This window comes from Centrocercus urophasianus, unplaced genomic scaffold (assembly GCF_019232065.1).
Source record: "Centrocercus urophasianus isolate 14NV4802_14NV808 unplaced genomic scaffold, USGS_Curo_1.0 seq_24, whole genome shotgun sequence".
Classification (NCBI taxonomy): Eukaryota; Metazoa; Chordata; class Aves; order Galliformes; family Phasianidae; genus Centrocercus; species Centrocercus urophasianus.
In genome coordinates this window covers 17135996-17161161 of record NW_024884800.1, presented here as the reverse complement: position 1 = coordinate 17161161, position 25166 = coordinate 17135996, and the positions used below count along the sequence as shown (strand labels likewise).

Genomic DNA, 25166 nt, shown 5'->3' with positions numbered 1-25166 from the left:
ATCCGGCTTGCAATCTGCAAAGCACATACCTGTGCTGCAGGCACTTGTGGGCTCACGTGTATCCTCCAGCCTTGGAAATATATGCTACCATCTCCAAAGCACACTTGCTGTAAAAGCAGCAAATGGTTCTAACCTCAGACACTCACCCATCTGGCTGCACCGAACACAACAGCAGGGTATTTCTTAATACCAAAGTCGATACTCAAATTTCATAATACTTTTTCTTTCTCCCTTCAAGTACCTCGTTTAAAGCAACCATCAATCACGAGCACAAATGCCTCCCCACGGCCCGGTTGTGCGGGACCAAAGATAACGGCAGTATCGAGTCCCAGCACTGCGCACAACACTCACCAATATGGGACATGGGGATGGGGTAACTGCGCTTGGCCGGCGCGTTGTAGATCACAGCTGCCGTCGCACCCCTCCTGGCTGCCACCTTGATCTTCTCAGCGAAAGTGCAATTGCCTCTTTCAATCAGCGCGATCCACGGCGGTTCCGTGACGGTGAACTGGGTGTTCCAGTCGCAGGCTTGAAGACTGGCGGCTTTGGGAATGGCCACGAAGCCCTGAGCGCTGAGCAGAGGAGAGTTTAACCCGTACAGGCCGCATTCGCACTGCTCGGACACAGACCTGTTGCTGGTGCTGTTGAAGTAGAGCAAAGTGACGAAGGCTCGCTCGGCAGTGGTCTCTGTAGTCCTGAACAGAACACCGGCCATCACCAGGAAGCAGGTGGCACCCAGCTTACTCCCTCGCTTCATCGCTTGTTCGTCTGTGCACAAAATGCAGAAGCCTATGGATATTCTCAGCCGGCGCTGGCCATAGTTAGCCCACAGCCTGCTGCTTCGTTTGAAATTTCAGTGCCAGCAGGAATCCGACACCACCCACAGCTCCTCAATGCGTCAACACGCTTATCTCAGTGGGGGCTGGGAAGGAGGCAAGGCACACCTGCCTATTGTGATGCAGACGCGGAACACAGGAACCTCCAAGCGACCCTCGGCTCTAACTTGCTGCTCTTCTCTCGGGAGGCACGGATCTCCTCTCAGATCCCTCCTTTCCGGCCCAATTAGGGCTGTGATGCTGTTTGCTAAGAGATTGCTTAAGCCTGCTGCTCCAGGAAGTCTCATGTTTCAACCTGAATGTCGCTCCTGAAGGACCAGATCATCTTTCATTGTGTGATGCAAGCGCTCACCTCACAGCGCGATGTGCCGTGTGAGCCACCTCACCCACAAGGTCCGACACGGAGGGAAACATTCTGAAAACAGTTTCAGCCCCCTCTGCCCACCCTCGCTCACTTCCAAGATTCTCAATGATGTGTCTGAACGATTCTCACTCTCCATTCTGGATATGGGTTCTTCCTTTAAATTCAGAGTTGTATTTTATAACGAACAGCAGAACTCCTCTGTTAGTGAGGTGTTCAGTTTGGTCTGCTGCAGTGCCACAACACTGCGTGTACATTTGATGGAAGCTTAACCTCATTCTCCTGTGAAGACTGAAAGAATCACCACAGCTCTGGATTCTTGCAACAGCTTTCAGTAGCAAAGTTACAACATCAAAAGAAAGAATCCAAGACATTTATTGATATTATTTTATTTATATTATTCAGCTCTCAATGTTACACTATTGCTACAACACATAAAATTGACCTCTAAGATAATATGACTTAGGTTCACACACTCAAGTACCATCAGCTATACACTCAGTTTACCTTCATCTGGTTTATTTTTTGATTTAATGCTGGAAACACAAGAAACATGGAAACGTAAGGTGTTAGAGTACAGTTCTTTGGCTGGATATGAATTACACAGTTACAGAACGTAACCTGGTGATAGGCTCCTCTCAGCAGTGGCAATATACAGCAGCAAGAAAGAGGATTCCTATGACGTATTTTGCAGGAGTAAAGACAATGTATCCTGGTTTCACACGGCAAAATTAACGTGATAAACTCAGGATCAAAATCACTTTGGTTGTATAATTCAGTCAATAAACTCCAAGTGAAACAAAATAGCGAGTAGCTTCTTTGCAGAGAGGACCTTCCCCCTGCCCACCTCCAGTACTGCAGTGCTGTTCTGACAGGAGAAAGGAGACAACAGCCTGGTGGAACCATGTATTCGCACTGCAGTACTTCAGAATCAGTGTGATTCCTGGGGATGGGGTTGGTAAAGAATAACCCAGAGTACCCACATTCAAAGTCTACGATGGACATTGAATATTCTCTGCCTATACAAAGAAAGCATGCGACTCTCACGTTGGCACTTCATTCTTCAGGAAGGAGTTCAGGGATCTCCTCCCTTTTCGCCATGAAAAATTCCCACTGTGACTTCGCTAAAATAAAGTTACACACTTAGAAAGTCTCAAGTGCAGGTTACATATATTCAACAGCACTACGATATTTCTTTTAGAGTTAGGAAACCTCCTAACGTGGAGGATCAGATGATTAATGCTATCTGTTTAAAGTGTAGCAAAAGCAGTGCAGTGCAGCAAACAGGACTCACTGGTGCCTGTTGCAGGGGATGGACTAAGTGCCTGAGCAGCTGAATGGAGTGACTGTGACACTGTTTGCCACATCAGTCCTTTTACAAAGATCATCATTTTCAAAAACTGCTCCTAGAAAGTATGGATTTATTAAAATTAGACTTCCACCTGAAGTACATCTCAATAAAAAAAATACTGACACAGTCAGCAGGGCTCAGTTTGGTACACAAGTGCTGGTGCTAATTTTCCTCATTCTAGAGCAATGGTCTCTGATCTTCACGTAGCCATGAACATCCAAATTACACATGCAAGCAACACCCAGCTCTTCTGGGATGGTTATGTGCTCATTTTGCCTTCTATGGTATGGTTACAAAGACTTGACTTGGCAAGCATTGCTCCAGAACTAATACTATGTGATATATATAAAATATAAACATACAATACACAGTCACATTTAATTAACTTCCACCCTCTGTGCAATTTAAATTAAACTTCTCTCATTAATACATTTTTAAATTGTAAACCATCATAGAGACCAGAATACTTTTTTTTGTTTGTTTTTAAATAAAAAGTAAATGCCTTTATATATCAAGCTGCATATGAAATTCTACTGTAATAAAGGCAGCTAAATTTCTTCTTCAATTACCATTAACTGAAGTTAGGGTAGGGACTTGAAGGACTTGAAGACAAAATCCACTGTCCTCACAGCAAATGAGTGACACAGTAGTTGAAAGAGGTGCCTCTCAGTTACCTGCTTCAGATTTGTTACCTGCAGATTTGTTCTGCTTCTATACTGAAGCTTCAGTTCTGCTTCTGTTCTGAAGCAGAACAAATACTGAAGCTTCAGAACAAATCTGCTTCTATAAATTGTTTCTTCTCAAACAACTGAAGTGAGACCAGCATTTCAAATGGACAAGCTCTCAGCTAGCAATGTGTCTTAGCTCCTACTTCAGAATAATCTCATCAAAATCCAGCTGTATAAGTGATTTGAGGTCAGTATGAAGAAGGAGGGACTTAGTTCTGAGCTGAGGAGGAGCCAGCAGCTGCTACTTAGTATAGAGCCAAAGAGTTGACAGGATTTTAGAGCACTTGGGCGTCTGGAAGCAGCAGCTTCTTGCAGCTCCTGGGTTCTCTCCTTCAGCTATTACCAAAAAGAAGAACGACAGTACCAGTAGTGAACAGGGAAAAAGAAGTAATGGTGTGACAAACAGCATCCTGATATCTTTCATAATTCTTAAAAAGTTTTTCTCTTGCGAAGCTAGAAGCAAGCTTCACTAAGAAAGTTTAATATTTCATTTTTTAAATCAATAAATAAAATACATTAAAATCCTTTGGGTGCTATGTTCACTCCCCAACATCGTACGTACAAAAGCAGACATACAGAAATACAGGTGACTTTGCTCAGGTAAAAAGAACTGAAAATATCTTCTTAGACCACTGAGTTCAGCCCCCAGTACTAAAGGCTGCAAGGTGCAAGCAGTCAGGCTGTCTCCCTTACCTCCCACTGAAAGATCAGGACGTAACAGTTCTTACCCTCAAGACAATTTAGATTTCCAGCCTAAATTTTTACTGTGGCCAGTTAATCCTATTGCAAACACTGCCTTTAGTATTGGAAAGCCTACCTCTCTTCTAAGTTCTCACCTAAATACATACATTTCCTACATCTCTGTGTACTTAGGCAGGGAAAGACAAATCACAGACGTGCTTCTCAGTCTCCTTTCGAAAGCTCACCATATTGCCAGTTCATCTTTCTTGCACACAAGTGACCAAGACGCTGTGCAATAATGTGATCCGTGAGTGTCACAAATAAGGCAACAATCCTTCTCATTTATGTGGATGACCATTGCAACTGTTCTATTGTAAGAATGGTGATTTTTTGTCTGCTCATTCTAGAAAAGTGCAGTGTGTAGAGGGCGTATTCAAGTTACAGCAGTTTTATTCCCCTCCTTTTCAACAGTATCTAATTTTGAAAAATAAATTATTAAATTAAACTGGATCTGGCACATCAGCTTCCACTGTCTTGTAGATTTTGCTCAGAAAGACTTCTACCTTGTCATCACCCAGGTGACAGACGTCCAAGATACAGACAACATGTTTGCCGTCGAGGTCCATTGCTGCTTTCACAATTTCATCTGGAAGTTAAGAGAAGTAGCCTTAAGATACACACAGCACGATGAATTGACATGGTTGTCCATGAAGTTATGGAAAACGTAGACACTTAACCTTTCACTGAAAAACACACCTGGACTATGAAGTGTTGGGCAACTGTGAAATGGTTATTTTTTGGGGTAGAATCTCATTAATAAATTCAACCACCGAAAGTGACAGCATCAGAACTCAGAAATGAAAAAGCTGAAATCTGCACTGAACATCAGCGGCCCTCAGATTTCACAGCATAATTCAAGGAAAAACAAAGATGCATTTGAATGAAATCAGGTCTGCCTGTATAAACATATAGGAAAACACCACACCTATCTAGCACTGTGCAGTGTGACATGCAGTACCAGTGATCACCATATTTGCTGAGAGGTGTCAGCAATGAGAAGCACAATCTGAGGTAAAATAACTCAGTAGTTGGAAAATAGTTTGGTTTATAGGCATGGTAGGTTGCATTAAAGCAGCTGTTCCAAGTGACATCAGCAAAACGGGTGGACTGACTGCTATTCTACCCTATTTCAAAGCAGATGAAGGCAATTATTCACATACTTGTAATGGCTTCTATGTCAGTATAATTTTACATCAGCAAATAACTGCAGGCACTGCCTGGGTCACTCTGGAGTTTGCGTTCTGGGTATTAAAATACTATTTTCCAAGTACAAAAGCAGCCCCAGTAAAGGCTTGAAAAATGCAGCATTATATCTGTTTATTAAAGATGGCCACATCAAATTCAGATGTTTCTGTGAAGAGGTGAACAACGCCTGATGGACAACTGAAGTTTGCACTGGGAGACAGAACAAAAGACAGCAGAGTGACATCAGTAAAAGCCAGTCTTACTTGAAAGTGGCAACACGTCACAAAGTGTTCCAGTGCCAGTGGCCTTCTGCTGACAGGAGATGCAACTCATGCGAGACAACAACGGGTCATTTTCCACTTCCTCTACGGGAAATAAGTGGGGATCTTCATGACCGAACAGTGGGAGAAAGGCAACATCTATTGCAACATCGTGGTTTATACCTGTTAGAAAAGGTATCTGTTAGCAGTAAACTTCATCTCCAGTCTATCATCAACTCAATGGTGCGTTTCTTTCTTATTTTTTTTTTAAACAATCAGATACTGAAGGCTGAACATTGGTATACATGAAGGCTGCTCTGAAAGTAATGCCTGCTGTTAGGATGTTAGCCCATGATGTCAGAGGCAGATGTTGGTGGCACAGCAGGATAAGCTGCACCTTCCCAAACGTTCCCTTGTGACAGCAGAGGGGCAATCTGACAGAACGCATCTGATGTGGAAGCTGGGTATGGAGCAAAGGGTGAGACTGAATTCCTCCACATGGAAGAAACGGTATCTACTGACACTCACTGACACTTGCTGAATGTGGATGGAGAACAAAAGTGGATGTGAGCACAGTGAGGCAGAGGGTTTCAGCTGTGGTCATCTCCACTGGTGCAGATTTTGATGAGCGTGGCACGCAGGCTCCTGTGCACTGCTGACAACAACACACAGCCAGTGGTGGGGACGGCTTACAAACAGTGTTTTGTAGCTGAGAGTTTGCTCTATCCAACAGCGTTACACTACTGTTTGTATCTGTCGCTGTTTCCATGGAAATAAATAGGAGGCACTGCTTTCAGAGTGACCCAAGTACCCTCAGAAGATTCTCAGCCATGTGCCCTTTGCTCACTAATTAAGAACCCATGACAACCACCTCAATTCACACGAACACTGAAACCGCCAGTGCTGCAAACACTGGGCTTTAAGGTAACAATGCAGTTAGCTCAAAGAGCATTAAAGCAATACAGGGTGCCATTTCACACTCCTTTATAGCTTTCTAGTTGCTAGGAAGGCAAAGAAATCTGATTTACATCCAGTATATCTATGCAGTACGTGGTGCAGTACTTGTGTTACTTTCAGCTGGAATACTACATTGCATGCTCCAGGATTCTAACGACTGTAAATGTTTAAACACCTTTTCTGTAAATCCCCCTTTGTAAATAATGGAAACTTTTAAAGTGCAGTAACAAAACATGAGCACTGTTGATCCAGCCAATTTCCTTCTCCTTTCATTGGCAAAACAAACCAAACAGATTAATACTCCACGGCAGTGGAAGAGATCCTGTTGCCTATTTATCATCAGCTCGCACATTTCTACTTACAGGTCAATCAATTGATGCTTTGTGCCAACCAAAAGCAGCAGAGCACTTGATGAGAATGGCTAAAATACAAGCCCTTACTTTTTTTAGGGCAGAAAAAAGATACCTCAGGAACAACTGAACCAAGAAAAAAAACTTCAATGAGGACAAAGCTCAAAAGAAACTCAAAAAGATCAAAAGGTGTCCTCAAGAACATTAATTACTCCTGATGAACACCTCTCTAACAGAAAAGTTAGCTGACAATAAAGAGCAATTGGATTATTTACTTTATTAAGTCAAACTGGTTGAATGACTGCACAGAATGTATATTTTACTGTAATAATAAATAGCTGAAGGAACCATACACATTCTTCAAATAAGAAGCATAAGCCTATAAACAAAATTGCAATTAAATGGAAAGTGAAACAAGCAGAAACAAAATATCCAGTAATTAAAATTAATGATGTGATGGTAAATGCAATGAAATACAGCTTTCTGGTGAAATATGATCCTAATTCATTCCTCCAGCAAAGACCTAATATGTCTTTTTTTTTTTTTTTTTCCCCAAACTTAAATACCCACACATCCAAAGACTTAAGCCAGAGAAATCCACTCAATTTCTTACCAACCTCCAAGCCATTCTCAACACAGGAAACAACTAAGATCTTATTCTGCTCTTGCTTAATCATTTTAGATGCCAGGCCACCAAATACTCACCCAGAACTGTCACTTCATAATATCCAAGGCCACCAGTGCTTTTAAATTCACCAATGCTTTTATCTATTCTGGTTTCTTTTGGCTGGTGCACTGCTGCATGAAGGTTGTACTGCTGCATAAGTAAGTCTTTGTACATGTAATCAAATTTACACGGGATGCTTTCTGGGAAAATCGCGCCGTGATGCAGATATTTCATCAACTTGTCTTTCACTTGTGCCCACAGCTCACTCTGCCACGAAATGCAGCTTCTTGCCGTCTCTTCAGTCTCAGGTGTATCGTTTATTTCTCCCTGGTCTGTTATTGATAAATAGTTAGTTGCTTGTATGCTCATAGGATCACATCACTTCGACTCGACGAGAAATATTTTCATGAGAACATCTCGGTTGTGGCAGTATGTTCAAAACAGAGAACACAAAGAATTGAGCTACGCTTGGAATGTGAGCAAACAGGTAACCTTAGAGGCTACGTTTGGACACCGTGGCCCATTTTTGGAGAGTGAATAACTTGTTTAAAGAATGCTCAGAAACCACCACAAGTTGAAAACGTGTACAGTGAAGGTAAACTTCCCCATTCCTCCACAATAACTACACAAACACTGACGACTATGCCACACTTCAACTTCTTTTCTATACAGGGATAGCTCCATTGTTCTTTCCTATTATTATAAACAGTTTGAGCACAATTTATGGTAAAAACTTATATATCTGTCACTACTGACTTCGAATGCCCTCCGTCCAGCTTATCAGAAAGCCCATTTCAAAACATTTCCTGCACAGTTAAATTCTTACCAGGCAACCTTCAGAAAGAAGAAAACATGACAAAGTACTGGCATGAAATAAAAATCAGGTCATGCTTCACATAATGACAACAAACCAGACTTCTTCCTTCACCCAAAAAACAAACATCAGGAAAGCAGCTGCTTACAATATGACTTTGTATTTCAAGTGCAGAGGAAAAAAGAAAAAATTGGTAAGATTAACTGAGAAAAAAAAAAATTAACCATTGTTCTCACGACTGGCTTGTATGCTGTACCATCTCTTCCCACATCTTGTCTTTTTAATTATGTACTCATGTCATTTTGGGACTGTCTTCTTGGAGGGGGACAATTTTATCACATGCATATCAGTATAGGAAGAAAAGTGTCAAAAGAAGATGTGAAGACTTATATTACTAAGTCTCCTGAGCACCCCTGAGTCTTCTGAAGCACAACAGAGACTTACAGCTTGTGTGAAGCAACACTGAGAATCTACTTCTCATGCTGGGAAACAGCCTAATGCTGTCCTTGCTGACAGCTTTCGTAGCGCACCAGGGATAAGAGCAAGCCACAGCAGCTCCCTAGAGGTTGCTACAGTCTCTGTAGTACAGAAGAGCTGAGTATAAAAACAGTGGTTCTAAGGATACCTTTGCCTGTTTTGGACCTGAAGAGAAGTTGGCTTAAACTTGTAAACAAAGCAACTACTTGTGACATACCTGCACAGCACTGTGAGCTGTCTGATGGAGCCTGCTCCTGTACACAGTCTTCATGTTGAAATTCATTCAAGCTATAAAAACGAAACATACGTATATATATTTAAACTATATTTCAAATCTATTTTATCTCAACCAGTACCCAGCAGAAGTTCTAATCTTGGCAGATTTCTAGTGATAAATGAAACAGGCTTGAATGAGTGAGTATTTGCACTTGGTTTCGCATCATAAGACTTCAGCTGGACATAATGAGACCTCGGTAAATCAATTTTCAAGAGCTTAAGATAAGAACCGCCTTATTTCATTGCTTTATGAAGTAGATAAGGAAGTAGACACACAAAAGCCAGTCTTTGTTGCCCTCTACTGGATCTTGCATCACAAACAAGTGGGACCAGACTAATTTTTAAGGTACCTCTGAAATACTGGGCTATGAAGTGGTTACTAATAAAGCACTGTGACTGCAATTACACAGAAACAACACACAGACAAAGAAAAACAAAGGCTGTACATGCTATTCAGTGGGATATTCTTTACTTCAGTGGTAAAAAGATTTTGACTTTTCCTGCACATTCTGCAATTTTGTAATGAAGATAAATCTTAAAAACCCTCTTTTAATGTCTCATAACAAACAGAAAATACCTAGAATACAGTGGTGAAAATACAAAAGGAAATACGTCGTGCTTCCTGAGTGCTAAGGATATTCTAAGAAATGCATTATCCCCGTGGTGTGAGCTATGTATCAGAGTGACTGCCTTGTCACCTCCAACCTGAGGCACAAAAGAATCCTCACTCAAACAGCACAGACTGATCAATTAAGGTTTCAGCCACTTCATTTTGAAAATAAAGTAGTTACCAGAGTGGACCTCACAGCACCGTGATCTCACCTGCCCCCACGACCCAGCTGACCTCAGAGCACAGTTGTGTGAATAGCACTGATGAACAAAAACTGCAATGCTCTTCAACACCACTGAATGGTCCAAAATATTCTTCAAACTCAGAGGTCCAGTGCAATCTTGGAAATACACATACAAGCTGCAAGTCCTAATTTTATGCAGCAGGATTTTACACTTTCTGGAGCAATGTAGCTGGAAAGTTCTTATCTTTCTCAGAAGAACTCAGTAATTACATTGTTCCTCTTATGGTCTTATTTTTAGATAAAAGAATCTTTCCATTAAAATAGTATCTTATGAATGATTAATTCTTTTTATTAGAACTGTCCTGGAGTGTAATTACTGCATATGCACAGTAATAAAGTAATCACCTTCATATCAGCTATGTTAATAAATTTTCAAGACATTAAAGACATCATAAAATGATTAACAGAAGCTGTCTAATTAAAAATGAATGCCCACAGAGCCGATTCTCATTTTCAACGTTCAGCCTCCTCAACAACAGACATGAAAACTTAGCACAGCGTTACAAAGCTCGCTCAGAAATAACATGCCAAGTGAGATGCAAGCCACCTTCCCTCTTCATTAAAGAGAAGAGCACACCGAGCCATACTACTGACAAGATGATGCCATACAAATGGTTTCTTTTTCTTCTAGAACTGCCTGTTTGTCAAGGTGAGGAGGTTCTGATTTAGAGCTACTTTTGCCTCTTAAAGATGTAGAAATAACTTGTCCCAGTTTTTTTCCCCACTTCTTCCCAGGCTTCTTACACACATCTGTGGCTGGGATGACTTCAACTACCTGTGCAACAGGTTACTCCTCCTGGACACTTTGCACTGGATGTTTGTATGGCACAAGTTCAGCTGAGTTTATAGATGAGGGAAACTTGTCTATACACAACAATTTATAGCTTCTTTGCCAGCCAGACTGTGAGGCACCTGATGTCTAGAGCAGTTTGCTGGGGCTGCTGTGGACCAACACATCCACGCTCTCATTTTGCCCGTGCCAATTTAAGAGAACTTGCCAATTTATGAGAACCCCATGCCAAATTTCCTATTTGCAGGCTGTATTCTGCAGGCTCTGCTTTCCACGGGTACCCATTTGGGGAAAAAAAAAAAAAAAAAAAAAAAGGCCTTTATTTCATTATTTGTTATTTCCAGATGCAAGAAGATGGAGAAAACAAGAAAGATCTGAGTTGCATGAAACATTTATGAGCGATGTCCAAGGACAAAAGCATGCAGACAAGTTACTTTTAAGCTGTCCAGAACGTCATCAGCAATTCTGTGGTAACTGCAGTGCTAAGTTTCTGAAGATTAAAATGCTACTGCTGTGGTTTTTTCACTTCAGTGGAAAAAATAAGCTGGTCTGAAATTCTTCATCTTTCTCCATCCACACTAAACCACCGATTAAACTGATTTTGGGTATATAAAAAGCTCATTACGTTAAATGTCTTTGGCAGCAGGGATATAAATATCAACTAGAGTGTTAAACTAATCAGTTTCCTCTTACTTTCTGAAGCCCTAATAATCAGAATGTGTCACACATTCTAACACCATATGATGTCATGTGAGTTACCTCAGAAATGCAGGAACTGAGGCTGTCAAATAAAGAGCCTAAAAAAAAAAAATCTGCTTCTGTTTAAAACCAAAAAAAGCCTTCAGCAAGGCAACCTCACACTGAAATGCTGCACAGAACACTAGATACAAAATATTCCAAGCTACAAAGCATGCTTCAAAACATACTGCTATTGTTGTTATTTCATCAGCATATTAAAATACCTCAGTGAGAGCTGGAGTCCCACCACATCTAAGCAACAGAACAGAGAGCAATGCAAGCTTAAAGCACATCAGGCTAACCTTCTATTTATTCCCCTGCAATTTGGAGAATTCAGTACGACTTCACAGTTAATTACAGAAATACACAAGTTACCTTTTAATTACACAGAGTGAAACAGCTTCCCATAATCCAACACAGACTTTCTCCTCCTTTAGTTGGAGTTCTAGCACTAATGGCATAGAGTACAGGATACACAGGTAGCGGGGACAGTAGCAGATTGAGAAAAGCAGAGAACAAAGTAAACAGACCTTAACTTTTTACTTCACTTACAAGAAAAGGGGAGAACAAATTCTTCCCACCCACTCTCCCCATGAAAACAAAACAAAAATTAGTTCTCAACAAGCAAAAGAAATGTAGTTTTCAGTAAAGAGGGAAGAGGTGCTGTGAGTAAATTCAGCAGGCAAATGGGGGGCTAACTGCCATCCTGACCGTAGGAAAAAGTGCTTCCTGATGTCCAGATGGAACACGCCGTGTTTCAGGTTTTGCCCATCGCCTCCTGTCCTACAGCTGGGCACCACTGGTGCCATCTCCTTTGCACTCTCCCTGTCAGGCATTTATGATGAAATTCCTCAGGCCTTCACCAGGCTGAACAGCCCCACACCTCGTGGCCTTTCCTCACAGATGTGCCCCTTTTGTGCCTCCATGGTCTGTGTGTATCATGTGCTACGAACCCAAAGCTCCACCAACAGATCAGACATTCTGAAATCACTGACAGTGAGGGGTTCAAACATTCCAATTACTCAAGCTATGTTTGGAACAAATGAGAAGAACCTTTGACCCTTACAGGAAATGACAGGAGCTACGTAACCCAGACTAACAGGTACCATCATTCACTGTTTTTTAAAATAAATTTCCACTGATAGTTATTTCTTAAGCTTCCAGTCTTGTCAAGGCTTTGGATTTGAAACTCCCACCCAGACTGGTAGTTTGTTGGGTTTTGTAAAATCCTTCTCTGGATCCAAACCAAGCTCAATAAAGACTGAGTGCTGGGCAGTGGAAGGAGCCACAGGACTTCTCAGGGCCCACAGTACATCCATCACTGCAGCACAGAGGATAAACGTGCAGCTCAGCTGCTACAAACAGAACCATCTGTGGTACCACATTGCTCACTCTGCTTGCTAACGAAGCATCCTTCCATCCTACATTTGACTGTCCTTTTTAAGCTGCAATCTCTCTAAAACAAGTACAATATACCTTACTCCATTTATCACGATGGACCCCTGTGACGGTGTTTTCCCCAGGCAGAACAAGTAGCTGTAAACATCTGTGTATCATACACAGAACTGTGTTTCAGGATAAAAGAATTCCATATATTTTAGCTAGAATAAGTGCAGAGAAAATTAATTGAAAATATTAAATTTTACTGTGTCCTGTTCTCTCACTTCCAACAGAATCTTGACCTGCAAGAGTTTCAAATATATTTGCATAATCATTGCAATTATTTAACATAGTTACCTTCACATGACTTACCTTAATTTCTTTTTTGCTGAGCGTGTGTAATAGGGATAAGAGGATACAGAAGTAACAGATGTGGTTCCCCTTAAGATAGGAAATTCACCATTATTTTACAGTATTCTGTTAAATACACAGAGCAAAGAACATGCATGTTTTTCTTTCAGGTAGAACCTAAGACACTCGAATGCTGGAATTTATCTTATGGAATGGAAATCCACTAACAAGTCTGCTCTAACAGTGCCAAAACAGAACTTCAACACACCACATTTCTTTGTCTAAACTCTTCACTCAATCCTAATTATATTGCACTTCATTTCCCCATAAAAAATTCTGAACACCTGCTCTTTTCCCACCACTATGACTTTCAGATGTGAAAAGTGAAGAGATGAGACTTGTAAACTTCAGATCTCTCAATATAGACGCCAGGCTTCTAAGAGCAGTTATGGGTAAACTAGATCTTTCACAAACACATCACCATAAATGACAACCTTGCACAAGCAAATATTTTACTCTTGAAAATAGCAAGGTTTTCTCAGACTTTTTTTTCCCCTTATTTCACCGCTTGTATTGGATTTGTAACCCTTGCCTACGTCGGACTAGATGCAGTAGCATTTCATTAAATAAATCATAGACATCACCACTTGATACTAGGAGAAGTACGTAGCTGCCTTTTGAACATCAAAATGCAATAAACAGCTTTTTTAGCTTTCTTACATGCTTTTCCAGGGGCTGGGCTCTGAATTAACTTTCAGAAACATTTTTAGAAGATATACTACAGAGTTATGATAAGAGCTTACTGTTCTGTGTCTGTACATGATTTGTGCGGAGTCCTTCTCTTGGCTGTACTCTTTTTTGACAGATGAGTTTGATGCTGATGCTGCTCCCTAGGAGTGCAACTTGGCTCCCGAAAAGACCCGAGCTCTGCGCCTTGAAGGCTCCTTGTTTTTCCCTTGTGAATGTCATCTTGCTTTGACACAGGAGAGCTTTCAAGAGTCTGTGCATCTTTCTGCAACAATTAATTAAGAGCTTTAAAGTACATAAAACTAATTCTTCCAACTCAAAAGCCTCAATGTTTTCAAGTACATTTCTGAGTGAATGATTTACTGTACCTATCTAGCAGCAATTCCCTTCCAATCATTAGCAAGATAAATTCTGTCTGCAAAGTGACAGTGCAAACATTGCTGTAGTCAGCTCTCTCAGATTCTAATTTACTTTTAATTATCTGGTCAGTTAAATGAGCAGCTCCTAAGCAGTTATGAAGTGGTACAGAAGGCTGGCTACAGCACACACAGAACAGCACTGAATCATTGCTTTTTAGAAGTCTTCAAACAGTGACTTTCCAAACTATTTTGTTCCCAAAATAACAAATGCAGTTAATCAAGAGACAGTGTAGCTCACTCCTGGAATCAAATGCAAAACTCTCCATTTTAACTACGATCATAGCTGCTTAAGTGCTACAGCATTCATTCTCAGGCGCTGTACCTGTACATGTTCCACTCCTGAGGCATCTTCAGCTGCACTGCTACAGCTGATGTATCTTATGGCACTGATTATCCCTTGAATAGCAATGCGTTTGTGTTCCCTGTAATGCAGACCTTCAATCTCTTCTCCCAGCTCGCCTATGGCTTTCAAAACTGATTCAACTGCAAAAGAGCAGCCCCACAAATGAGACGATGAGTTTGAAGACATACAGTACCAAGATGTTTGTATTCACGATTCAAAACAAATTTCGGAGTCATTGGTTACTAAATATTGATTTAAAAACATATTCTTGAAACCCCTTCATAGCACGTGAAAAAGAAGTTAAACAAGAAGCCTTTTTTCCTCACAGTATATTTCGGTATGCATTATCAAACACCACAATTTGTGCTTTAGGTGAAACTTCTAATTCAATACACTCTTCAGTATAACTCCCTTTAATTCTGATTTAGAAGCAGTGAAAGTAAAGCTTCTGGGCAGACCTGCAGTTCATGTAAGTTATTAAGAGTTTCCTGCAGCCAATGGTGCCACAATAGTTTCTTTAAGGTGAGGATTTAGCCTATGATATGTTACTACTCACAACAGGAAAACTCTCTTAAATGGCATTACAAATTTGTACAATCACTAACACTGCTGCTTTCTAACCAAGTAAGACTCAACTGAAAAATGCTACTAAAGATATTTGACAATGTGATACCTTTATTATTTTTGCAGTACTTCAGAAAGTTGTTTGGAGGTCGTGGAAAAGGGTAATATCCCCCAATGACAGTTTTCCTCATTTGATTAGCTTCACTCTGCGTTCTAGTCCACTGAATGAAGTTTTTCACTTTAGTATCCTTGGTGTATGGCTGGCCCTTGTGCCACCCTTTTAAAACAAAAATAATCAGATATAAAAAATAAAGCAGGTTACTGTCATCAATTTTCAGCTTGAAACTATTCTGAACAGCACAGGCAAAAAGAACAAGGAAAAACTGCACCTGAGAACACAAAAGAGATCTTCCTACTAGACAATGGTGTTTCACAGAAAGAGTATCTCAAATTCCTTGTCTAACACTTGTAGCCGACACTTAAAAGTTAGACAAAAGTTAATGAAAAGAAATACAACAATTGGCAGAGCTACCAGGACACTCTCTCACAGGAGTTTATGAATGCAATCACTTCGTTCTGTTGCTCTGCTGAAGACCTACACATCCTTCACTCTTTGGTAACCTCCACGGTTAAGAACATACAAACATCTGCAGATGTTGGCGGGTTTGAAACGAAGATACTGACCAGTTTCATCAAATAATCTGAACAGGTCTATTTCTAAACTGTCAAATGCAACAGATCTCATCCAGTGGCTCGCAGTCTCCAGCTGCAGTTCTCACTTAAGATGCAGACAGACAAAATAAAGCTAGACCGGGCAAAAACTCTAGAGGAAAATATTTAATTAGAAAGCTAAGCACAAAACATACAGAAGGAAAACAAAGAAACAAAAAAAATGGCTCTCAAACCTTTCATTTAAGTGTGATTTAGATAATCTGTTAAGAAAAAGAATAAACTGTTTTGCCAGTCCAGTTAAGCATAGAACATACCCAGCTCGTTAGCCAAAACCACATGTATGCAACTAAGTTCAGATCAATTTTTAGCACATATTATTCTCCATTCCTCCTCATCAGCAGTAGGATTCAGACTGAGTGGGTAGGTAGTATCTTAGTAAAACTGAAGGCATGAGATGGAGAGAGAAACGTGGGAAAGAGATGCCTGTTTCACCCAGCACTGCCTTGCAATAAGGCCACTACACTGCTCAGCTGCAATAACATGCCACCATCTGCCTCCTGATTCAACAGACATGCTACAAAGCTGTGCTCAGGGCTGCCTGGGAGCTGCTGCCTGGTTGCATCCAGCACACAGGGCCAGGGTACTGCACTGGGGGTGTTCCAGCACGAGCATCTAGAAGCAATGCCCTGCAGTGTGGTCCAGCAGCACAACCCTTCCAAGGCCGTGAGGCATGCACAGGGCCCTCTGCACTGGGAAAGATGGGACAGAACAGTTCTCGGAATATTTTAGGAAAAATATTGACTGAGATAAATTTAGCCCAGCCGTACCAATATTCTGGAATAAGGAAATCCTGCAAAACACAAAAGCTGCAATTGATTTTTATTTTCATTTTAGAAAATGGGTAGATTTCCTTGCAACACTATCAAATGATTAAAACAACCTGAAAGAAATTGTAGATGTATGATTAAAACTGATAATGCCTTCACTTCTCATAAGATTCATCCACCTGTGCCTCACCAGAAGGCAATCTTTCTCTTTTTGTAATACCACCATTCATTACTCAGTCGTTTCTGACTGAGAAACGAATGCTATGAGCTGCATACCTTGTTATACAACCACCTTTCCAACTAAGATTAGAAGTACAAACAGCTAAAATTACTTCAAGTTACCTGTGATGAATATCTGACTTTCGTTGGACGTTGTAAGGTAAACTGTGTGGGAAGGATTCTCAGAGAGATCCCGCACCACCCTCATCTGCGTACACACCAGGTATGTCACTGAAAAACAAAGCTTCTGTTTTACTGGCTATCATGGATGGCAGATCTTCATATTGACACACACAGCATTCATTTCAAGTGCTCAAAACAAGCTGATTTAATTACTGTCCCTATAAATACTTCAGAATGCATTTAGCCATTGCTATAAATTAGAAAAGGGAGACGTCATTAGATTTTCAACTTAAGAACTGTGCAAGAAAATTTCAGCACATACACTAGGAGGACACTTCATCAGGTAGGAAATCAATTTAACAAAGAGCAGTGTCACCAGAAGGATGAGTGCTAGGAGGAGGAGAGGAAAAAGGGCAAAAAGAAATATTTGAAGCCCTTTCAAAATCCATAATTAAAGAGTCCACAGTCTGAAACTTCTCATTATCAGCTTACATGCAGCAACCACCACAGCTCATTGATGGTTTCTGTACAACAAAAATAATTGAAAATACATTTTTTTAAATTAAAAAGCTTTTCTACTTTCACCTCTCCCTCCAATCCTCTTAGATTAATCATATCCAGTAACGATATTTACTTATTTATGGACAAAGAGAGTAATAGATTGGAAAAGCTGCCTTCTTTCTTTAGTTGTCTCTGATGAAGCAGCACATTACCCCAGGTGCTTCACTGGATTCTGCTTGAAATTAACCACAGCAGATGAGCCACAGATAGGTTATGTAGTCTACCAAGCTGTTTAGATTAACTGGCAGATCAGAGTGAGGTAAGAGCTTCAAACAGTTACATTCGCTTTTTTTCTTTTAATTCCTCAATGGTGATTTTCTGTTTGAGGTGGTAATCCAGGGATCTTTACTTTTAATTTAGTGGCAATTATACACAGAATTTGAAATAAGGGACCAAGTGGGAAAAAAAAAAAAAAAAAAAAAAAAAATACTGTAAAGAAATAAATACTTGGGTGAATACGCTCAAATACATCCGGCTGAGAAGTTGCAAATATTTCCAGGATGAATGGTTTGTCCGAGGTCCCATCAATGGCATGTGCCCAACGATAGAGCCAGAAGTCTTCACCATCTTCAATACAAACAAGTAATAAGAAAAAACATGTAAGTGCTACTTCAAACAGTTAAAAATGCTTTGATAAATTTCAGAAGTCATATTTCTAGAAAAACCTTTCTTTCTTGTTCGTTGCACCCTTCCTACAAAGGTCACAAGGCCAATAACATCACAGGAATGGTTGTTGGGTAAGTCATTCAGCTCCGTCCTGCAAAACAAAACGGAAGAAACAAATCTGGTATTAACGAATGGCAAAACATAAAACTTCCTCAGAAAATTTCTCAAAGCACATCTTCAATTAATGCTCAGGGTAACTTTATGAAGTCTAAGATCCAGCTTCACAAACAACAAACTTTACCTTGTAACAAACTGGTATTTAACTTCAGGCAATCCCCACTCTGCCTTAACCATTTCCTCGGAAATTATGCTGATCTTGGTCGGTGGGTTTCGTACGTTGAGGCTGATTTCTGACAAAGAAAGAAAACGCACAAGCATTTAAGGCACTACTGCACATTCAAAAAACACTTTTCATTTTAACTGAGAACCCACAACAAAACTGAGTGAGGTTTCTTAAATGATGTATTCCACCACGTCTCACTGCTTGGGAAACCACCAGCGAAGCCTCCTGACTTCACGTTTCCACTGAGATAAAGTAAGGAATGCAGGTACAGCACACAACAGTGCAACTTTTAATCTGAACAAGGCTAAACCTTCCAGTTCCCTACATGAGTCAATTAGTTTGATCAGGCAGATATTAAAATAAAAGCCATCAAAACTTGCGTAACACTGATCAGCTATATTATATAACATATAATACTACATATAACACTGATCAGAAATATTTCCACTCCAGCTTCATCTACAAATGTCACTGCAATCTAAAATTGACTTGCAGACATCAAAGCAAAATAAGACAGAACTAGCAAAAGAAAACAGCCATGTACGATACCAGTTCAGGTTGTTATCAGTATGACAGAAATAATGGCACGGCCACACAAGAAAACAAAAGGTCTTTGAACGTTTTGTGGTTTAACGTGTTATGGTTTGGCACCTGAACACTTTCATTTATTAAGCAATGTTTAGATGCTAAATAACAAACATGGTAGTATTGAGAGAAGGGAGGCTGCAACCAGATAAAAATACAGAAGGAATGGCTTCATTTACAGCATACACACAGTGGTGCAGCACTGCCTCTCTCGTTGCTGGATAAAGCACACCGGTATGAAATACACCGAGCTGATCAGTTTCTACAAGACACTTTGCCATGGATTATTCAAATAATGCACTCAGAAAAGCAACTGCTAGCTATAAGCAATCTGTCCAGCTGGTCTATCAGGTCCCTCCTGCAAGCCATGTGACACTAGGAAGATGTTACACTTGAAGTCAGATCCTTTACTTTCTTTTCTTCAGGCTGCTACTTGCCAGAAAAGTATTCAGAGGGATTAACGTGTTTTTGCACGTGGCGCTTTCAAGTAGTGTTTGAAAGACAATTTCTGAAAATAAAACATTCCTGAGCATCAAAACTATCTTTTGTTTTTTTTCTATCACTTTGAGGTTAGATGAAACTCACAGACTGGGCTAGGATTTACAGTGCGATGACTTGGAAGTGAAGCTCAGTCCAGCTGACTGAAGCAGCTGTTCTGATCTGTCCCACATACATTCAGTGACGTGTGACACATTGTCCAGCGGCAGAATTCAAGGTGACGGCACCACCTGAGCTTCTGCCATGTCAGGCTACAGAACAGCACCTCTCAGTATGTCACACAGTCCCCCATTGGAAACAATGTGCACTTTACAGAACTCACTTCACAGAGAACTGGCGATAGGCTGGCAGCAAACTGCCTTCCAAGTGCTCTTAACTGGGTGCTTTCCCTCGTGGCCTAAGGAACTCTGACTTTGTTAATCCTCCAGACACATCTTAAATTCATTCTCCTGTAAATGTGTGAAGGAAGCATCCTGAAGTTGGGATATGATGGAATTACAAATTGGAAACAGATTATGGAAAAAAGTAACTGTTACTTGGTCTGATTGTAACTGATTGCTGTAACCAGTGTGCTGAAGAACTTGCGGAATTTTCATTGTGCACACTTTAAAAACTGAAATACAGCTGATTCATATTGAGTGCATAAGGACATATTAACAGAATAGCTGAAGCATTTGATTTCAGATATACTGTCATTCAAACATCAACAAAAGAAAATCATGCTCTTGAGAGCTGCATAAAATTGATTTTAACTGCTCTGTTAGATTTTCTGTTCCCTTTTGACTCTTCTCTCACATGATATATAGATGCAGGACCTACCAACACATGGCATGATTTGCTTTTCAAGTTCCTACAAAGATAAAACTCTGAGGTTTGTGCTAAGAAAGAAGATACTGTACATACATGCTGGTATGAACTAAACATCACTTGTTTTCAGTTTATCTGTGTCTGAAAGCATGCCACTGCACTTTACTATAGACTCTTTTAAATCTTACATGGGATATAATTTACTGCCCACTGGCTCACTTCCATTTTCTCTCTCCACCAACATTTCTACCCAATCACACATGCAGAAATCAGTAACATGGTGTGAATAAAGGCATTAGAATTGGCCATGTTTGCCCATAGAGAAAGTAATCTCAGAACATATCTTATTCCATCCACTCCACATAGAAAGGTTCTGTGGCAATTAGAAATGCTTGAAGGGTTGGCTTGCAGTCAGCATCAGCTTCCCTCCCAAACTGTCATTGCCTGGCTAAACACCTCTCTCCTGTCAACTCATCACCAAGTCTTCAGACTTAACATCTGATATTAAGGCAAAGATTCATTAGAGAACACACTGCTACTAGCAGGGAAAAAATATTGTTTACTTTTATGCAGTGTAGCAACTGCATTAGGAAGCCATCACTGTTAGTAAGCTATACACACATCATCCTTCACAAACACAGTTGCTTGTTTCAGCTGTTGGTGTATTCTGAAAGTTGGCTGCTGTTTGCTCCAAGAATAAACCCTAAGGGAGGGAAAACTCACTTTCAGTGAAACAGGAGAGGAAAAAAAAACACCCTGGAAAAGGCTGTTATTGTTATATTGTGGCACCTGTGCTTCTGCAGCACAATTCCCTTGAATATCTGTCGAACAACAGCAAGAAAGGAAGTACTTCCTCACAACCCAGGGATATTCTTCAAATAAGTGCTCCCACGGTGCTGCTGTTTCAGTACAGACAGCATCAGCAATGGTTTATTCAGTGGAGCTTTGCACTGGGGCTTGCTCCCACTGAAGGCTACGCTCAGATGAAAGCGATGAAGTGCCTTAATGGCCTGGAAGCAGGAATCAGCGATGCCCAACTGATATCTGTATTACTAACCAGGAAAAGAACCAGATTAAAATCCAGTACCGGAGCATGAGGGATTTGTACATATATATTTTCAAACAAAGGTTTTAACTAATTGTTGTAATAAGCTTCAAAGGCACGATCCAAATTTAAATAGAGAAGTATGCTAAGACACTTTTCAGAGCCAGAACGTAGGGATAGACAACATATCAATAAATTCACTTCCTACTAGAGCTGTAGTTCACTGAATCAAAACAGATTCCTGCAATACTTAACCGATTGTAGTAAATCTCTTCATCTGTGGATCTCTTGGGGTTGGCTGTGTTTTAAATGGATAACTGTCTTTGACAGCATACTGTTCAAGGAGGAGCACGGTGCCAACATTTATACTGTTATACCATTCGGGACATAAGGAATTCCACAGAACCATGGACATCATGCCTGAACCATCGGCAACTTCAAAGTAAGCCTAAAGAAAAAGACAAAATACATTCATTTTTTATTTATCATCATTCTGGAGGGTTTTTGTTTTGTTTTTTTGTTTTCTGTTTTTGTGGAGGGAAGGAGAGGACTGACAAATCATGCATTGGCTGCTTGGCTCATGAACAATTTCACTGACTGCAAACAGACCCTGAGAACGTTCCCAAAGTTGCACTGAGTACTGGAGCTGAAGGAATCCCCAATTTCCACAGCTATTCTAGCTCAAACTCTTATTTCCAGTATTCAGTAACAGTAGGGGGATAACAGTTGCAATCTGTGGGTTTCTTTTTCCAGAGAAAAGATTCTTCCTTACCAGATAGAATGCAATATTTAGAATAATATTTTAATGATGAAAAAGCATGTTTTAAAAGTTGAGCTGTTACAGGCCCATTGGGTAAACATTCTTGATAAAACATGACAGAAGACAGTCTGCACTGTAAACCAGCATCTTTAAATTGAATCTCTGCTTGTGACAGATTTCTCCTCCAATAAGAGACCAAGATTCACCTTCACATGCAGAGAGAATGGAAACCTGGAACAAGATCTCCCTCTTTCCATAGAATAACACACAAGTTACTTGACCTGTTTGTAAATTGTTGTTCTGCAGCATGGAATCTTGCTGGGATGCTGTTATTTTTCTTCACAGCAGCCTCATGATGCTATGTTCTCTACACACAACTAAAATAGCATAAATAACACATCAGCATTTTAGCTACTGCTGAGCAGTGCCTGCACAGTTTTGAGACCCAGAGAGGGTGTGGATGCTCCAACCCTGGAAGTGTTCAAGATTAGATTGGATGGGACCCTGAGTAACCTGGTCTTGCACCAGATCTGGAGGTTGGTGGCCCTGCCTGTAGCAGAAGGGCTAGAACTTGATAATCCTTGGGGTCTCTTCCAACCCAAGCTATTCTGATTCCCTGTTTCTCTTCTGCAGCAAGTAAGCCAGGGGTGGGCAAGAGGCTGGGAAGCAAAACAGCTGAGAAAGCTGACCTGAACTGACCTAAGGGACGTTCCATGCCACATAACATCAGGCTCAGCAATGAGACTGGGTCTTTTCAAAGCACTTGCTGCTCAGACACTGCCTGGGCATCAGGCGACTGGTGATCAAATGCCCTCTGCATCATATTTTTGTTTCTCCTCCTTCTTCACTTGTTAAACTGTCCTTATCACAACTCTGGAGTTTTTCTTTGTTTTTGCTCTTCCAGTTTTTTCTCCTTCTCCAGTTGGGGGAGCAGGAGGAATAAGCGAGCAGCTCACGGGTGCTCAGTTTCTATGAACAGCCAACCACATGTCCTGCCTATTTCTAAGAAGCACTATGCAAAAATACTGCAAGAAAAACATGTTCTGAGAGCTGGTAAGAGTTTCACAGTAAAACAGTCTAACTGGAAATCACAAAGTGCAAGAATTACAGAATACAATTCTTTTTTTGGTACAGACAGACTAACTCTGACTTCCAAAGCATACAGAGAAGAAAACATTTACTCTTTTAAGCTATTATAAACTCCAAGTATTTTTTTCTATTTAACAACCAAAACACATTCAAACCAAAGTCTGTATGTACCGTCAACAACTTCACTGTTTCCCTACTTAGTAGGGCCTTGCAAGTTTATGTAGGTGGCACTCCTAATACAAAGTAGCTATAACATAACTCTTAACTCTATGTCTTTACTGTATGGGAATAATAACTTTCAAATATTTTATGAAGTTTGTTCAAGAGTATTGACTTGACCTGAACCCTCTTTACCTGGTACGGCATGTCCATTTTCTTCTCTGGCTTCCCGTAGTACCTTAGCCTAGACTTGTGCAGGACTCTCACCAGTAGCGGGCGGAAATGAATTCTGCTTCTCCAGGTTGTTTCCAGCTGACCAAGGGAAATCAGCTTAGAGACTGCCATTAAGAAAAGAAAGCAAAAGGCATTCACAATGGGATGCTGAAACACTTTTCAGCAAACAGTAAAAATTCTCAGACTGGGATTTCACATCACATCTAAGAGGGTTATCTGCTGACTGCTGAACCGTACCAGGGAGGTGCTGGGGTCACTGTTCCCAGAGGTGTTCAATAACTGTGGAAATTATAGGATAATAGAGGTTGGAGAAGACCACTGTGATCATCTAGTTCAACTACCAGCTCTCAGTGCCACATCTCCACGGTTCCCAAGCACCACCCAAACGCTGTGACACCACCACCCGTCCAGACAGCCCGTGCCATAACACCACTGCTCTATCTGGAGAAGAAACTTTCCCTAATTCCCACCCAGAACCTCCCCTGGTGCAACTCGAAGCCATCACCTCCAGTCCTATCGCTGTTACCTGGGAGCAGAGGCCGACCCCCACCTCACCACAGCCTCCATTCGGGGAGCTGTGCTTTAAGATCTCCCCTGAGCCTCCTCTGCTCCAGACTGACCCATCCCAGCTCCCTCAGCTGCTCCCCGTCACACTTGTGCTCCAGAGCCCTCACAGCTCCGCTGCCCATCCTCGGGACACTCTCTAGTGCCTCCACGTCCGTGCAGCAGCGAGGCGCCCAGCACGGCACAAGGCACCGCTCCCGTCCCGCTCCCACACAGCTCCTCACACCACGCAGGACGCCGCTGCCCTTCCCGCGTAAAGCCCCTCTCCCCGCGCCTTACCGTCGACGTCGACCCGCGCCGGGGGCTGCTCCGCCACCCAGATGTCCCCGTAGGGATCCTCGTTGTTCCAGAGCGGCAGGTAGTGCCTCCTCTCCCCGCGCAGGGGCGGCGAGACGCGGCCACGGCTCCGGGGCGCGGCAGGGGCCGGGGGCGAGGCCGGGGGCGAGGCGGGCTGCAGCGCCTCGACGCAGAGCAGGCCGCGCCGCAGCCGCCGCTCGTCGTACAGGTAGGAGCAGCGCGTCAGGCGCACGCGCGCCCCGGCGTGCAGGTGCGCGCGCTGCACCAGACGGCTGAGGCGCGGCGCCAGGTAGCAGCGCTCCTGCCCCGCGCCGTCCGCCAGCGTCACGTCGTACCAATAGCGCGGGGCGGCGGGCGGCGCCTCGGCCAGGTACCGCTCCACCGCCGCCACCGTCAGCACGGGCGGCTCGGAGGGGGCCGCTCTCAGCCGCCAGCCGCTCCGCGCCTCCTCCGACAGCCGCCGCAGCCACGAGGCCTCCTCGCCGGGCGGGCCCCCGCCCGCCGCGACTCCTCCCGGGCTCTCCTCGGCGGGGCGCTCCGGGTCGGGCTCCTGCATGGCGGCCCCTTCGCCCGGGGCCGCGGCGGCGC

At 42.0% G+C, this 25166-nt stretch overlaps 1 protein-coding gene across 1 annotated transcript in view; it reads right to left on the bottom strand.

Moving 5' to 3' along the window:
* Nucleotides 1-1570: 1570 nt before the first annotated feature.
* The window catches only part of RADX (RPA1 related single stranded DNA binding protein, X-linked), a 25565-nt gene continuing 1969 nt past the window's right edge, over nucleotides 1571-25166 (bottom strand). Inside the window, 15 exon segments of the mRNA XM_042825409.1 lie at nucleotides 1571-4603; nucleotides 5466-5645; nucleotides 7475-7768; nucleotides 8945-9015; nucleotides 13138-13206; nucleotides 13920-14128; nucleotides 14605-14765; nucleotides 15299-15466; nucleotides 17031-17138; nucleotides 18039-18158; nucleotides 18257-18348; nucleotides 18499-18607; nucleotides 21731-21923; nucleotides 23679-23821; nucleotides 24561-25166. Of these exon segments, the coding sequence (XP_042681343.1) occupies nucleotides 4458-4603; nucleotides 5466-5645; nucleotides 7475-7768; nucleotides 8945-9015; nucleotides 13138-13206; nucleotides 13920-14128; nucleotides 14605-14765; nucleotides 15299-15466; nucleotides 17031-17138; nucleotides 18039-18158; nucleotides 18257-18348; nucleotides 18499-18607; nucleotides 21731-21923; nucleotides 23679-23821; nucleotides 24561-25166 (2669 nt within the window). The 3' untranslated portion in view covers nucleotides 1571-4457.